Source organism: Lissotriton helveticus, chromosome 12 (genome assembly GCF_964261635.1).
Source record: "Lissotriton helveticus chromosome 12, aLisHel1.1, whole genome shotgun sequence".
NCBI classification, from domain to species: Eukaryota; Metazoa; Chordata; class Amphibia; order Caudata; family Salamandridae; genus Lissotriton; species Lissotriton helveticus.
The window spans coordinates 809,568,731-809,584,417 of record NC_136073.1 but is presented as its reverse complement, the minus strand read 5'-3'; the positions used below and the strand labels follow the sequence as shown (position 1 = coordinate 809,584,417).

The 15,687-nt window shown below is 43.5% G+C and overlaps 1 protein-coding gene across 3 annotated transcripts in view; it reads right to left on the bottom strand.

Moving 5' to 3' along the window:
- Window positions 1–1,750: 1,750 nt before the first annotated feature.
- PKLR (pyruvate kinase L/R) overlaps window positions 1,751–15,687 on the bottom strand; it is an 86,133-nt gene continuing 72,196 nt past the window's right edge. For all 3 annotated transcript variants that reach the window (XM_078670015.1, XM_078670016.1, XM_078670014.1), the window contains exons 9-11: window positions 14,463–14,629; window positions 2,546–2,727; window positions 1,751–2,125 (exon numbers count right to left, since the gene is read on the bottom strand). In XM_078670015.1, the coding sequence (XP_078526141.1) occupies window positions 2,019–2,125; window positions 2,546–2,727; window positions 14,463–14,629 (456 nt within the window). In that variant the 3' untranslated portion in view covers window positions 1,751–2,018. The remainder of the gene's footprint in view (window positions 2,126–2,545; window positions 2,728–14,462; window positions 14,630–15,687) is intronic.

The following is a 15,687-nucleotide window of genomic DNA, read 5'->3' as shown; positions in this document are numbered from 1 at the left end:
CTGCCACTATTTTATACCAAGCAAATCAACCCCTTATGAACTGTCAGCAAAGACCTAAAAATGATCTACCTTTAATTATTCCTTTGAACCTTGATAAGCTCTGTAAAGGAACCTAACTTTTAACAGACTCATGACTAGGCCTGCGCAAGTTTTTTTAATTTTGCTGGCATAATCACGTAATTTTGGGAATTTTACGTTAATTATGTAAAGTGGTTTAATGCCATAGTTTCACAAATTTACCGTAACAAGCTTGTGTCAAATATTACCACAAATCGTGCTATTAATTACTACGAACAATTGAACACGAGCAGCTGTTTGCGATGCTTTGTTAAATGCGTAATAGTGTCAAAAATGCAAGGATGCATTTTGAGCTAAAATATAGCACAAAATGATAGATTTGCACTTTGCATACTTGAGCACCATTTTGCAAAAACTTCACATAATTAGGAGAAAGTTGCGCAACTTTCGCACAATCATGACCACAGAGACACCAAGACACAACCAAACACTTAACCTTTAAACTTAGTGTTAGGCCTCAACCATTAGGTCGCCAGTGACTATTGATAAGGATAAAATCATAACTATGACACCCAATCCAAAGCACAAGTGATTGAGGTTTCGTAAGTGACTGTACATTGGAAATGCCATAATTCAGACAATGGAACTAGCGATAAAGACAGATAGGGCCAAGAAGAGAGCCTGGAGAAGGGGAGCAGTTTTTTTCCTAATGCGCACGGTACATTTCAACAAAATAATTGAGAGAATGCCAAAAAAAGATAGGCTTATCATTAAAACGAATTTGGATTCACCAGTACGATAAATTAACAAAAAATTACAAAGTACTGATGGTGTTCAAGTATGGGTTTATATTTTATGCTCGATGAGTAGGGTAATTACTGGTCTTCATAAAAATCTGATGGGCTATTGTAACAAAGAAATGTGGGTAAAGCATATTTTCACTGATGTTGAAGTCCCAGACATTACTCACTGGCAATGTCACCTAACAGCTGTGTAAAAATACCTTCTCCCTTCCCAGAAGGTCCATGTATAATTATTAGCTTTCCCCATGAGCCCAGTGCTTCCACAGCACTTAACCCTCCTCAGGCTCTATTTGAGAAGATGACTGCCCAATGTCAAAGGTGACCAACAGGTCCAGTAAAAGGACAACTGGCTTCAGCCCAGAGTCTCATCTGCTACTGAGGCTTCCTAATGTCCAGGAGAGAAGGCTTTGTCTGGTGACAGACGTGGCCAGGTTATTTTCAAGCAGAAAATTAACTTGCATTATGGCTCCCAGCTGCAGGAATGCAATGGCTTTCATTACTTAGCGCTTTAAGGCAAACCACGAAGAGAGACAAATCGGCACCTCTAGTGTCAACGTGAGGTCGAGGGCATCTCTCTGGATATGAAAGTGCAGTCGCTGTGTTTACTTAAGGGGTCAGGATAGCCAAAGATCTTCGCAATGCATAGGTGGGGGGCCTGTGCAGAGGAGCACGACAACTCTGCTTGAAGATGGACAACTTGGTCAACTGTAATCCCGATGGCACAAACTATATAAAATAATTTTGATATATGGAAGGAGCAGGGTAGTTCCTATAAAGCATGCATGCAACAAGAAGTCTTTGAGCAGCCTAAAGAGAACACACATGTTCATCTGCCTCTTGCATAAAGCTTTACGTTACAATACAAGTTTTCACAGAAGAAAAGCTACTGGCGTTTCCCACCCCTCACCCCAAAAATAGAGAACGCTCCATTTTATATGGAATGTGTTTATTTTTCAAAGTGACACCAAGCTTAGGCGCAAGTGACAGAAGTGAAAAAAGTCGAAGTCAGGCATTACAGCATAAAGGCTTCCAGAAACCTCCTGGAACAGCCCATTGGCATATGAAGTATCGAAGGATCAGGCATGCGTGCACTACAGGCGTGTTGCTGGAGGCCCAATTCCTAGGCAGGGGGTGACACAAAGTAGGGGGTCAGCAAATGTAGCTGTGAAAGGAACCCACGGTAAACTCCAGCAACTCTTAGGGCACCTTCACCACTTGCATGATGTTGGTGAATCCAGCTCCCGGCCGCCAGCCAGTCACGATGATAACAATGTCCTCCGTGTGCAGGAATCCTCGCACCTTACCTGTGGAAGAGGAGAGTATTAGCACTGCACGACCTTTACGAGGTCAAAAGGACCTTCTACCATTTAAAAAAGCGCTGAAGACCCATTTGTTCCCTAGGGCAGTGTAAGTTGTAGTCCTGTTGCTGATAGTGATCTCAAGCGCCAGGATGCCCTTGGGGTGACAGTGAAGCGCTATACAAATATACCAATAATAATAATAATAATAATAATAATAATAATAATAATAAATAAAGGCTGCTTGGCCCCGTTTAACTAATTTGTGGCAGCTCCCAGTCCCTGAACAGTCATGAATGGTCACAGGTCGTCGTGTCAGGAAATTTGTTGCTACGTCCAGTGAAATGACTCTTTAGTATCTCCCGTTACGGGAGTAAGCCAACCCACTTAGTGCTCCCCCAACCAATTTTAGGGGCCATTACTCACCGATCTCAATACCAAACTGAGTTCTGCGGTCCACATCATCAGCCCACACCTCCAGCTGGGGCTCTCGGTAGAGGACAGGGAACACACCCCTGCTCAGGTGAGCAATGCGGGCTACCTGGGCGTTGCGGGTAACAGCAATGATGGGCGCCCGTGGTCGGTAACGGGAAAGCAGCTGTGCGGATCTGTAGGTAGAGCAAATAGGGAATGTGTGGATTCAGGTTTGATAAGTGTAAACAGGGGCACAACATGGTTTCTTTCCTACAGGACCACCCCCTCTGCCTAGAGGGGGCAGCTCTCACTCATCTTGTGAGCAGTTCTAGAAATGCCCTCTAATGCATTTGGGAGCCACACATTTTCAGTCTGAAGTTGTTTTAGGACACTGTTTCGCCTGAAACACCACTGCTCAATGAAACTACTGATCATAAGTGTTGCAACGTTAACACCAGTGATATGACATTATTACCATAACCCAACACGGACCATCTTTGACAAGGCCAGGCACTTTGCTGCCAGCACGGACTGAATCTTTGATCCAGATAAACATTTATGATCAAGAGGTTTGGTGCAGTTTCATGAATAAATTTGAGATCAGCCAAATATTAAGCAGATACATCTCTTCTTGGAAAAGTCTGACAAGAAAGAACAAAGCAGGGGTTTTTCACTGACCACATAATGCATGTAGTGCAAACAGAGGAATGTTTGTGGAATGGGTATGAGAATTTTTTTTTTTTAAAAAAAGGATGAACTCTATTCAATATGGAAACTATGAAGCCATGAGGTTTGAAGACATGCTTGGTCTTTTTTTACCCTAATCTCATGCTTCTGGGGGACAGAGGACTACAAAATGGGAGAAACACTGAATCTAGATTGGAGTACACTTATCTATTTCTACTAATAGATGGGCTTACTGTAAAACAGCTATGTAGAAGAGGCAGAAGCGGATTGTATTGGATAAAAGAGGTTTGTCATTTGCTACATGCAAAGTATTAAACTATCTAGAACCATGAAAGATAATCAAAAATAAAGATTCAACTCTTCACTTTGATGGGCCCATGTAATCAGCAAATGAATAAAAGAAGTCATGCTCAGGAATGCCTAATACAGACCCTGAAGGGCCAGAGCCATTCCACATTTTTGAGATATCTGTAGAGATACACTTAAGTACATGTGATCTTATTGGACTTTAGTTGCACAGTTGGAGGTGAACCTAGGAGCTTGGTGTATATAGACATACGGACCAACGTGGGGCATCCCTGGACTGAAAGATGGCGAAAACAAAGGAAGAGATTTTCCCCACTCAGGCAGTTGTGGATTTGCAATGACCGGCACACATTCACAAATTTTTCCATTGCACCAAACGGTAGCAATTTTAACAATACTAGTGAAGACCACTGCTTGAAATAATGTTGGAAAAAAAAAATCACCTCTAACCGTCTGGTAATGTTTTGGGACTGCTTATGGTAAATGGACAGTTATATGACTAACAGCAACTAGCGCATTCTAGCCCACATCTTTGTACCGGCTTCCTGCATTGCCCGACAGTACCTGACTCCTGACCCCGGACCTGTGTGTGCTTTCCGCTCCCCCTCCGCCGCTGCAGACCAACAGCAGCCGCCGAGTGAGGGAGAGTGAGAGGGCGGGAAACTACAACACCCAGCTGCCCTTGCACCGGGACCGGAAGGGTGACAGATCAGCGCGCCAGGCGGCGTTTAAAAACGAGGCTCCACATCCGCGTCGCGGGAGCGCCCGGGGCTAAGCCGGGGAAAAGGGCGGGCCCTCTACGGCCCTCCAAGGCCAGAAGAGGCCAGGCTGGGCTACCCCCCTAACCGCTGACTACCACTGACGAAGGTACACTTCTATTCATAAAACTACTGGAAACCCAGATTTTATTACTTCCATTCGTGTGGCTAGGCTGTTGGCTCCATTTGTCCATATACATTACCCCTAGACGTTACCTATCCCTGCACCGTGCGATATGAGAAAGACCATTAAATCGACCAGGATGCCTATCTTAAGGTCAAGTACTAAGCAGAAGGTGGTTGCCCCCCCCAAGCAGTCACCTACGCTTACTGCAATTGACAAAATGTTGCAACAGACTATAGGGGTGGTATCAACTGCTATTGCCAATACTGAAAGAAGGCTCTCCCTACCACCTACTACATTTGCACATGATACACAAAATACTACCATAGATCCCTTGGCAATCATGTCAGATCCTACTGATGCCTTAGAACTAAGTTTTGGTGGTACCTCCTCATTTGCTGACCTTCCGTGTGCTCAAGTTACAACCGAGACACAAAGGGATACAGAACCCCCCAAGATTAACCTGAGCAATCCTCGGGATGGAGGAAAGTCATCTTTAGGCAATCTAGAATCAAACAAAGCTAGTGATCCCTTAATACATAGAAAGAAGAAAAAGGGTCAGAGCAGAACGCAAAATCACAACCTTGTTGCCCCAACCCCTAATCTTACATCGGGAATACCTTGTTGGGTAACAAACATGGTAGCTGACCTTAAGGCTGACGTCGAAGATACTATTATTGCACACATAAAACCACTCATGTCAAAAATTGACAGGCTGACGTCCCTAATAAACAACAAAGGGACGAGCCTGACTAGGCAATCTGCAAAGGACAGTTCACCAACCAAAGGGGGGGCAAAAGGGGGTACCGATAATAACACCCTGAATGCTAAGGTTATTACAGTCAAACAACCTTTAGCTACTCAAAAGGATACAACTCAAAGTAATGTTTTGCCTGGGAAGGAAGCTACCGCACTGTTGAAGCCTAATGTACCTATTACCAACCCTAAAGCTCCACCAAAGCAAGGGTATGGATTGGGTAATGTTTCATCTTTGGCTGATAAAACTGGTCAACAACTAGGAAAGGGAACAAATAAAGATACTACCCAGCCAAAAGATCAAGTAGAGAAGTCAAGGTTGACACGCTTCAGGACAATTAATCTTCCTCCTGAAGCCCTTCCCTTTGTGGTTGTGCTAACAGGAGTACCACCGATAAAAGAGGGAAAAAGGGAAACGCAAATTGAATTAAAGAATAAATGTGCACAATGGTTGCATTTAAATAGACCTTTACCCCCTAACATTTCGGGAGAAATACTAGCAGTTAGACGAGGGGAATGGATAGGTAGAAGCATTAAAACAATAGCGGGGGACATTATAACTATTAACTTTAGAAACATAGCTGTGGTAGACTATATATGTAATGTACCAACTTGTGGCTCCAACACACAGATCCACCCCCTACCCCTTTCATATTTCTATCCGTTAATGCACCATGGGCAAACCCCAAGAAATAGATTTCCTATGAACAGGGCACATCAGCAAGAACCACAGCAAAGATTTTTGCAAAGGCAATTTCCCTGGCAAGGTATCCCTAATTTCGATCCATTTTTATCACAGTATGCACATTGGAACAGGTTTAGTGCACTGGATGAAGTGGATTGACTCAATACTGTGAAAACCAATAGTTTGCCCCTAGATCTGGGCTTAAACACGGAAGGGAATATCTCAAGGGAATTTACAACCTTTAGTTCTAATCCCATTTTCGCATCAACGACTAGCCATGCTGAGTCAACATCTACATTAGTGACTGTGCCCTTAAATAAAGCTTTGGGTCCTGAAAAGAGTGATGGACATGATCCAAAGGGTGCATTGACATTCCTCAGTTGGAACTTAGCAGGGATCCACCATAAATTGGCATCGCCTGAATGGAACTCTTTAGTGGAGGCGCACAAGATCTGCCTGTTCCAGGAGACCTGGAGCCTAGAACCACTCCATCGAATTGGCTATATCACATATTTTGTGCCTGCGGAGAAACAGATCAATGGGAAGGGACGCCCCTCAGGTGGTCTACTTATATGGATAAGCATCTCTCTTAATTGTCGCATAAAAATCAAGCAGATTAATAGCCCAGATATTCTAGGACTCTCCTTAATTGGTCCTCGTAGGGGGCTTAAATTGGACCTGTTTAATATCTATGTAAGAGGTACGAAGTATGGGTCTATGTCCCCCATTGTAACCACCCTCGAAGCGGAAGAGAAAAAACTGAGGGTACTAAAACTATAGTTGCAGGGGACTTTAATTGCACCTATGAGCCACTTTCTTCAGATGACATTTTGGACCTGGGTGAGGATGACACTAGAAGGGGCATTCCGCCCCTAAATATTCCCCCGATTAAAAGATGGTCTCGTAGAGCGATTCAGCTAAATGCCCTGACAGTGGAGTTTGGCTTAAGAGCTGCAAACGGCCGAACTCCATCTGATCCCCTGGGTGCTGCTACATTCAATAGAGTCAACCATACCTCGAGGATTGATTATATCTTGTTAGATGTTACATTATGGAAATTAGTCCAGGATATGGTTGTCCTACCCACGGTGGAAAGTGACCATAACCCGCTTTCCCTCTCCGTATCAAATCCCTGGCCCAATAAATCAATTGAGAAAGCCCCCAAAAATGCTCACAAATTGTCTGTAGCTACTTGTGGGGGACGCTTAAAGTGGAGTCATATTTCTGCTGATGAGGCAAAACTTAAAACAATTGGAGAATTACTTGTGACCTCACAGTTGAAACTGGATACCACCAATACATCCCAGGCAATAGGCGGGGTGACACCTATTTTTGAAGACACACTTAGGTCCATAGGGGAATTATTCTGGAAGAAGGGATGTGTGGAGAGAAATACGACTTCCCGGTTATCTATGGGTAAACATGATTGGTATACTCCTGCATGTAGACATGCTAAATCTCTTTTAATTAAAGCCGTTAAAAGTAAAATACAATCCCAGATAAAAGAAGCTAGGAAAGGGTATAGATTAATATTGGCAAAAGCTAAAAAGGAGTGGGATGAGGACTTCTGGTGCACTTTAAAAGAGGCAAGTGCTAGGAAAGATTCAAGGTGTTTCTGGGACACCATTAGATTAAGAAACAGACCAGATAGTGACCTCATAACATGTAATATCACCAGCCAAGAGTGGGTTAACCACTTCTCTAAGCTATATACTCGACAACCTGATTATAACACCCTAGATATAATCGAGGAAGACCAGGTACAGGAAGTGTCTCTAACCACAATGCAAAGAGACTGGGAAGCAGACCCAATACCCCCAGACTTCTCTATAAAAGAGGTAGAATATGCCATTAGCACCATTATGCCCCGGAAGGCACCCGGTCCAGATGGCATTCCTGGTGATCTATTGCGTTCTGACATTACGTCATGGGGGAAACTCATCCACAGTTTACTTATTGCCATCTGTAGGGGCACATCTGTTCCCACATCCTGGAAAGGGGCGGAGGTCGTCCCTATTTTTAAAAAAGGTGCCAGGGGCGATCCATCTAATTACAGGCCAATTAGTTTGCTGGACATAAGCCAAAAGGTAGTCGGTAAGGTATTGCTGACCAGAATACTGGAATGGATTTATGACAATGAAGTCCTTTCCGACTTCCAGGCAGGATTTAGAACAGGCACTGGCACAATAGAACAAGCGTTTAGATTGATGCTAGTGTACTGGAAGGTGGTGGTCATAGGCAAAGGCAGTCTTTATCTCGCATTTATCGATTTAAAGACTGCCTTTGACCTTGTACCCAGGGAGACCCTCTGGAGAGTCCTTAATGATATGGGGATACCACCGCACTATATTTTATCACTACTTGTAAGGCTCCATGACAATAGTTTTGCCAAGATCAGATGGGGCACAGGGGGAGAAAAAACCACCAGTATTCCAGTAGAGAGAGGGGTCCGCCAGGGATGTGTTCTGGCTCCCACCCTTTTCTCTTTATACATCAATGGAGTGGTTGAGCACCTGTTGAAAGATCCCTCAGATGAACCATCCCTGGCGGGGGAGCGTATCCCTACCCTTCTCTTTGCTGAGGATACGCTCCTCCTGTCCAAATCCCCAATGGGTCTCCAAAAACTCCTCAACAACTTCCAGACCTTCTGTGTGGAACGGGGCCTGGTAATCAATACCGATAAAACAAAATACCTTGTAATGAATCCCCCGAAAAAACCTGTACGCCCCCTAAGCTGAAGGGCGTACTTTTGGGGAGGGTAGATGTATTTGATTACCTAGGCATCTGCTTGTCGCACAATATGCAGTGGGCCCCCCACTTAGATAAAATGTTGTTGGCCCACAAGAGGGTAACTGGGGCCCTTCTAAAGGAACAACGTTCTTGTGCTATCAGACCCATAGCTCCTGTCATTGACATTTATATAGCAAAGGGAGTTAGTTCTGCTTTGTATGGGGCAGAACTATGGGGTTTCAGTAAAATTAATGAATTGGCAAGATCTGAAAGAAAGTTCTGTAGGGCAATTATGTCACTTCCCCAAGGTACTCCCACAACTCCATTGATGCTGGACTTAGGTTGTCCACCGATTGACGATCTAGCAAGGTTTAGATCCCTACTTCTATGGGCCCGGTTGTGGCGAGTTCCGGAGCTCGCGAACTATGCGAAAGGGCTCTCTGAAATAATGTCCTTATCAGGATGGCACAAAATTAAATGGCTAAAAGAGATTAAATCCCTTCTGTGTGACCTGGGTATAAGTGAAGCCTGGACTAACAAATCATCTCCGCCAAAGGCAGTACTCAAGAGTTTGTATTGGAGCTGGATTTTGAACAAAAGGAGCACTGATCGCACATTGGGCAGACTGACAGAGGATTTTTTGAGATTCAAGGACTTACCAATTCGGGAACTTTACCTAGACATTATTGACAAACCTTTTGAGAGGTCCCTATACTTCAAATTTAGAATTGGAACATTACCTCTGAATACTTTTACATCTCGGTGGAAACAGTCAACACAGACCACAGATCTCTGCCCTTTGTGCTTACACAAACAGGAGTCAGTGGCGCACTTTGTTTGAGTGCCAGGAGTATGCCCAACCAAGAAGAAAATGGCTCAAGAATTTGTGTCGCATGTTGGGGACTAGGTACCATGTCGACGCATTGCGTATTTTAATGTCAGACTCACGTTCATTGTATGTTTGCACCCTCTCGAAATTTCTATTGTGGGCCTGGCGCATTAGGAGTAAAAGGCTTAAAGAAAATGTTTAATTCTTTTTTAACTAAAACTGCTATGAAATGCTTCTTTTAATGAAAAAGTAAGGTTGTTTAAAAGTTTAATGTAATTAACTTGTTGTACTTTTTTATAATGAATTCGTGTAAAATTCGTGAAAAAGTAAGGTTGTTTAAAAGTTTAATGTAATTAACTTGTTGTACTTTTTTATAATGAATTCGTGTAAGTTCTTTTTAATGTGAAGCTTTTATGATAACTTTTATCGAAATAAAGCCTTTTTGACTGACTGACTAACAGCTTTAAGGCACAAACTTCTTCCTAGAAAATAAGTCTTGGCATCATCTAATGTGGCCAACTAAAATCTGAAATGTTATGACATTCAAACAACTAGAATTCTATTTCCATGGAACTGTGCCAATGTCTGGTCATCTTTTTAGTACACAGCGATAGGCAATATGCAACCCCGCTGCCATCCAAGTTTAAAGTCTTTGTGATCTTTCTTCTAATCTTGTATCATATTAACAGATCTGGTTGGACTATGGTGACCATCATGTGATCATCCACATGGTTTCTAGTCCTGTGCTTTTCACATATGAATCAATGCTATCAGGTGTCTTAGTCGAATGAACTCCATGGAAGCAACCAAGGCAACACTCAGCACCCAGAATGCCTTTGGTTGCGAGATGAAAACTCCAAAAACAGTGCAGGTGATCATGCAGTGGTAAGGTGGTCACTCTAGTTCAGAGAAAGGAATATAACCGTTGAAACCTCTTTCCAAAATCCTCTGGGAGTTATGGTAGGCGAACTATGTGCAAAAAAATATATAGGAACTACAGGAGGTGCAGTCTTAACATTACTAAAATGGAATACGCTTTGTGTCACATTTTAACTCTGACTTTACAAAGCAATGACATTTAATTTAACGCAAACCTGTTCTTCCATGAAAAAATCTGAGCGATAAATATTACCTTATAAAGTGGATTAACCAAAAGGTTTAACCAAGACTAATTTAATTTAAAAAAAGCACAAAAAATTGAAAAGAGCCAGTTGCTCCCCCTAGCTAGTGACCTGCAGTTTATATTCCATAACATGCACAAAACAGTATTTTATACTGCAATACAGAGTAGGAAACCAAAATTACGAACAACGGACCAGCCAGAGAATAACAGCTCAAACTATCAATCATATATGTACAGAGTAAGAATTAAAGATTCAAGTTCCCAGGTGTTTGGTGAATAAAATGTGAAGTTCCAGAAGTTTGTTTCACAGTCTAGTTTAAAATAATACCCTGGTGTAAAAGAAACCATTACAAAAAACAATTTCAAATTGGGAGAAAAATCAAATGTGTTTCGCTACTCAAGCCGGTTAGCCCATCACTTTCACGCTAGAGCAGCTTCGGCTAGACTACAACATTACAGTTCTCTCAAGGTAGTCGAAAGCACCTAGCTGGTAAACAATTTAACCATAATCTATTGCGGACCTTTAAACACTTTTAAAGTGCATTTGTAAATCTATTTTTACATGAACGAGTGACAATTCCAAGGAACCACATCTCCACAGAGAACTGGAGTACCCTTTCTCAGTAAACACACTCACTCCAGCATCATCATGGGTTCCCAGTCTCAGAGATTTCGGATTAAGCAAACTCAAGAGATCCAAAACAAAGAACAAGGAACATTGTCAAAGAGAATAAGTCTGGGCAAGCATGCCACCTTTAAATATATTTTCTGCAAAACATACAGTATGCAAAAAAATGATAATATAAAAATAATGGTGTAGCCCAGCCACTCGGGCACATTGGCGAGAAGTAGCATCCTTTTTAGGCGGCTGTGCACATATAATCTGAAAAATACAGTGACTCAGTGCAGAACAGCAAACTAATGAAGTGGCCTGACCCATTGCCTCAAGCTGTATGCTGCAGAAGGTTAAAGCAAAAGGCGGGTGGCAAGTCAACAGACCGATAGATGAAAAGGGCGAAGTGAAAATAGTCTATGTATGTATTTTTATTAGGAATGTTTGGAAAACTTGCAGCATAAGATTAGGTATCACCAGGCCAGATCAAAAAATGTGGATGCCGCCATCCGAATGTCAGGGTCATATGGTCAATAGGCTAAGCTACAAAATAGTGGAGGGCACAGTATTTTCAGTGAACAGAGGAGATCTGCTCCCCAAACATGCTACTTACAAGCATGTCATCACTCAATTGCAACCCATGATGCACTGGGCCAAGGACAGACTAATTTGCATACAGCCAGTTTCTGAAACTGGGATGGTGCAATGAGCTAAAAAACGGTGTTGGATCTAGCCCTGATCTCTTGACTGGGTGAGAGTACTCTGCTTAATTCAGAGACTCTGTCCATCACCACCCCTTGTTGTAAATAATTTTGTCCACCCTAAGCGTGGAAGGGTATACTCAGATGTGAGTCCCTTGCTCATTGCACCATCAGGATTCAAGCAAGCCGGGCCGAAGACGCCTGAAATGGCAGAAACCGGTCCCCGGAAGCTTGTTTCCTTCCCAGTGTAAGAATTGACTGTTGTAGTCTGGTCTGCCCTGTTCCCATGATGCACTGGGCCAGGGACAGACTAATTTGCATACAGCCAGTTTCTGAAACTGGGATGGTGCAATGAGCTAAAAACGGTGTTGGATCTAGCCCTGATCTCTTGACTGGGTGAGAGTACTCTGCTTAATTCAGAGACTCTGTCCATCACCACCCCTTGTTGTAAATAATTTTGTCCACCCTAAGCGTGGAAGGGTATACTCAGATGTGAGTCCCTTGCTCATTGCACCATCAGGATTCAAGCAAGCCGGGCCGAAGACGCCTGAAATGGCAGAAACCGGTCCCCGGAAGCTTGTTTCCTTCCCAGTGTAAGAATTGACTGTTGTAGTCTGGTCTGCCCTGTTCCCATGATGCACTGGGCCAGGGACAGACTAATTTGCATACAGCCAGTTTCTGAAACTGGGATGGTGCAATGAGCTAAAAACGGTGTTGGATCTAGCCCTGATCTCTTGACTGGGTGAGAGTACTCTGCTTAATTCAGAGACTCTGTCCATCACCACCCCTTGTTGTAAATAATTTTGTCCACCCTAAGCGTGGAAGGGTATACTCAGATGTGAGTCCCTTGCTCATTGCACCATCAGGATTCAAGCAAGCCGGGCCGAAGACGCCTGAAATGGCAGAAACCGGTCCCCGGAAGCTTGTTTCCTTCCCAGTGTAAGAATTGGCTGTTGTAGTCTGGTCTGCCCTGTTCCCATGATGCACTGGGCCAGGGACAGACTAATTTGCATACAGCCAGTTTCTGAAACTGGGATGGTGCAATGAGCTAAAAAACGGTGTTGGATCTAGCCCTGATCTCTTGACTGGGTGAGAGTACTCTGCTTAATTTAGAGACTCTGTCCATCACCACCCCTTGTTGTAAATAATCACTCAATTGCAAAGCATTGAAATAGATGAATACTATGGGGAGTAAGGAAACATTTATGGTTAACTTCACTGGGTACATTTATATGGATTGATTAGAACTGCAATGCCCCTGCACTAAACACAAATTGTATGGTATGATAGTAAAACGTGGTTAAATACAATGGTTGATATAATTGCAGCACTCCAAACACATAGTGAGTATTCACAGTTCAGTGATCATGAGCACAAAAAGAAGCTGTGAAAAGGTCAATGGTCCGTTCATATGTTCATTTTCTGTTTAATGTTCCCAAAAGATAAGCCAACACGTGTTTCATCGCAGGGAACAACTGCGAATCTTCAGGGCTGGAAAAGATGGCTCATATGATAAGTGTTATAAGTCGGAAACACCAAAGAGTAAGGGCGCGAAAGAGCCGGTCAGTGTGTAGACTCTGGTTCTTGTCGGAAATGGAGGTTGCGATTCTTAGTAACGTAATTCCCCCTCCTTTAGTTTCCCGGCGCCGTGTTTCTGGTTTAGTCCGTACCAGAAACACGGCGCCGGGAAACTAAAGGAGGGGGAATTACGTTACTAAGACGAAACACTCCGTGAATAGAGGCACACCCGCCCTATCACGAAGACTTATCTCCTCCCGGTTTTCACTCAACTTGTGAAAAATCGAGATCTATGCTAAATCTTTACTAATCGGCCGTCCATTGAGAGTGACAGAACTGGAAATCCTTAGCTCACCCAGACCGGGCCACAGCTATTTAAAATTACTAAGAATCGCAACCTCCATTTCCGACAAGAACCAGAGTCTACACACTGACCGGCTCTTTCGCGCCCTTACTCTTTGGTGTTTCCGACTTATAACACTTATCATATGAGCCATCTTTTCCAGCCCTGAAGATTCGCAGTTGTTCCCTGCGATGAAACACGTGTTGGCTTATCTTTTGGGAACATTAAACAGAAAATGAACATATGAACGGACCATTGACCTTTTCACAGCTTCTTTTTGTGCTCATGATCACTGAACTGTGAATACTCACTATGTGTTTGGAGTGCTGCAATTATATCAACCATTGTATTTAACCACGTTTTACTATCATACCATACAATTTGTGTTTAGTGCAGGGGCATTGCAGTTCTAATCGATACAGACCAGGTTTCTGATCTAATTGAGTGGTTGGGAGGTGTTACCACTCGCCCCATTGCCTACACTGTTTACTTTGCTGTTATACACCAATCAGCGGTCACCCAGGTGTGCGCCATAATACTCTGTAGCACTAAAAGACCTCCTAGTTGTTGCAAAACATTTATATGGATTAGTGGTCTCAGAACAACCCAAGAGGCCATGGACTAGGAAACAAAAGGATGCCTGTGAACCTGGAATACTGGGGGTCACCAGCCAATGAGACTTCGCTCATTCCAAAGGTCACTTTCAATTGGATACCTCACTGGCACATTCTGTGCAATACATCCCACCCCATTTACCTGCCAGAGGTGGTCAGCACAATGATGGCACCAGCACAACACTTGAAGGAGGCCTCCACGGCTCCAATGGCCGCAACTTCAGTTGGGTCCTGGGTGAGCGGGGTGACGCGGCGTAGCTCCTCAAACAGCTGCTGGTTATAAATGGCCGCCTCTGCCTCTCTGGCGATCTGTGAAGGAGGGAAAGATATGTTGAGGGAATGCAACGGAATACAGAGGCTGTTCCGGGTCATCCCTTGATACAAGCTGCAATAAGGAAACTGAATTCCATCGACTGGCCTCCCAGTAGGGCTAAGTCAAAGAGACTGGCCAGTCCCCACCATTGACTTTTCAGGTTCTTAACAACCATACTGGTCTTTCAGTGGCAATATTTATTATCCCTACTCAAATGACATGTGCCTGCTGCATCACACGCAGGACGTACTTGCATACATTATTGTTCTATATTTAAAGCTGTAAAAGATGCATGTGACAGAGTGGTGGCAATTGCACAGCAATTGCTGTCACTCTGCTGTAAATAAAACAGGAATTATTCACATCAGAATGCTCCAATACCGTCTACCAAGGCCCAAAAGCTAAGCCTTTCATATTGCCTCTTAGTGCTGCCAAAACAGCCTGGTGCGAGGTACAATAAGATTCAACATCTTCCCACAGCTTTCTTTTAAAATAAATTAAAAAATGTGTAAGGTCAAAACTTCTTACGAGCCCACAGCTGGTGATGTTAAATGCTGCAGTAACCAAATAACAAGGCACTCTAGACATTATTAAGATTTTGATGAGCAAGATAAGGCTTCCTAGTCATGACTCCCCCTCATGCCTCTTTCTTCCACCACCCTGCAATCCCAATGTCATTTTGTTTACCTCCCCGCTTTCTTGCTGTCACAGTCTACCATTCCCCCCCCCCATTTCTCCATTTGTCTCCTCCTCTGGGCTCCAAGTCTGATGATGGAAAATGTGCCCCACGCTTGCAACATTGCTGCTGCCTCCAAGTCTCTACAAGGACTTCAGAAATGCCCTTCAATGTCTGAAGTCCCCCCTCTTCAGCCAAGCAAACACCGACAATCCAGTTTCAATCCACCGCCTTTATTTGCTTTCACTGTTCCTCTAGGGCTCTGATCAGTTTGGCTGTGCTACCAGGATTCACATCTAGAATAATAAGATGTCACATTTGTAGCAGAGTTAACCCTCTACCCGATCTCGTTATCCCATTTCCATATGAACCTTCCTT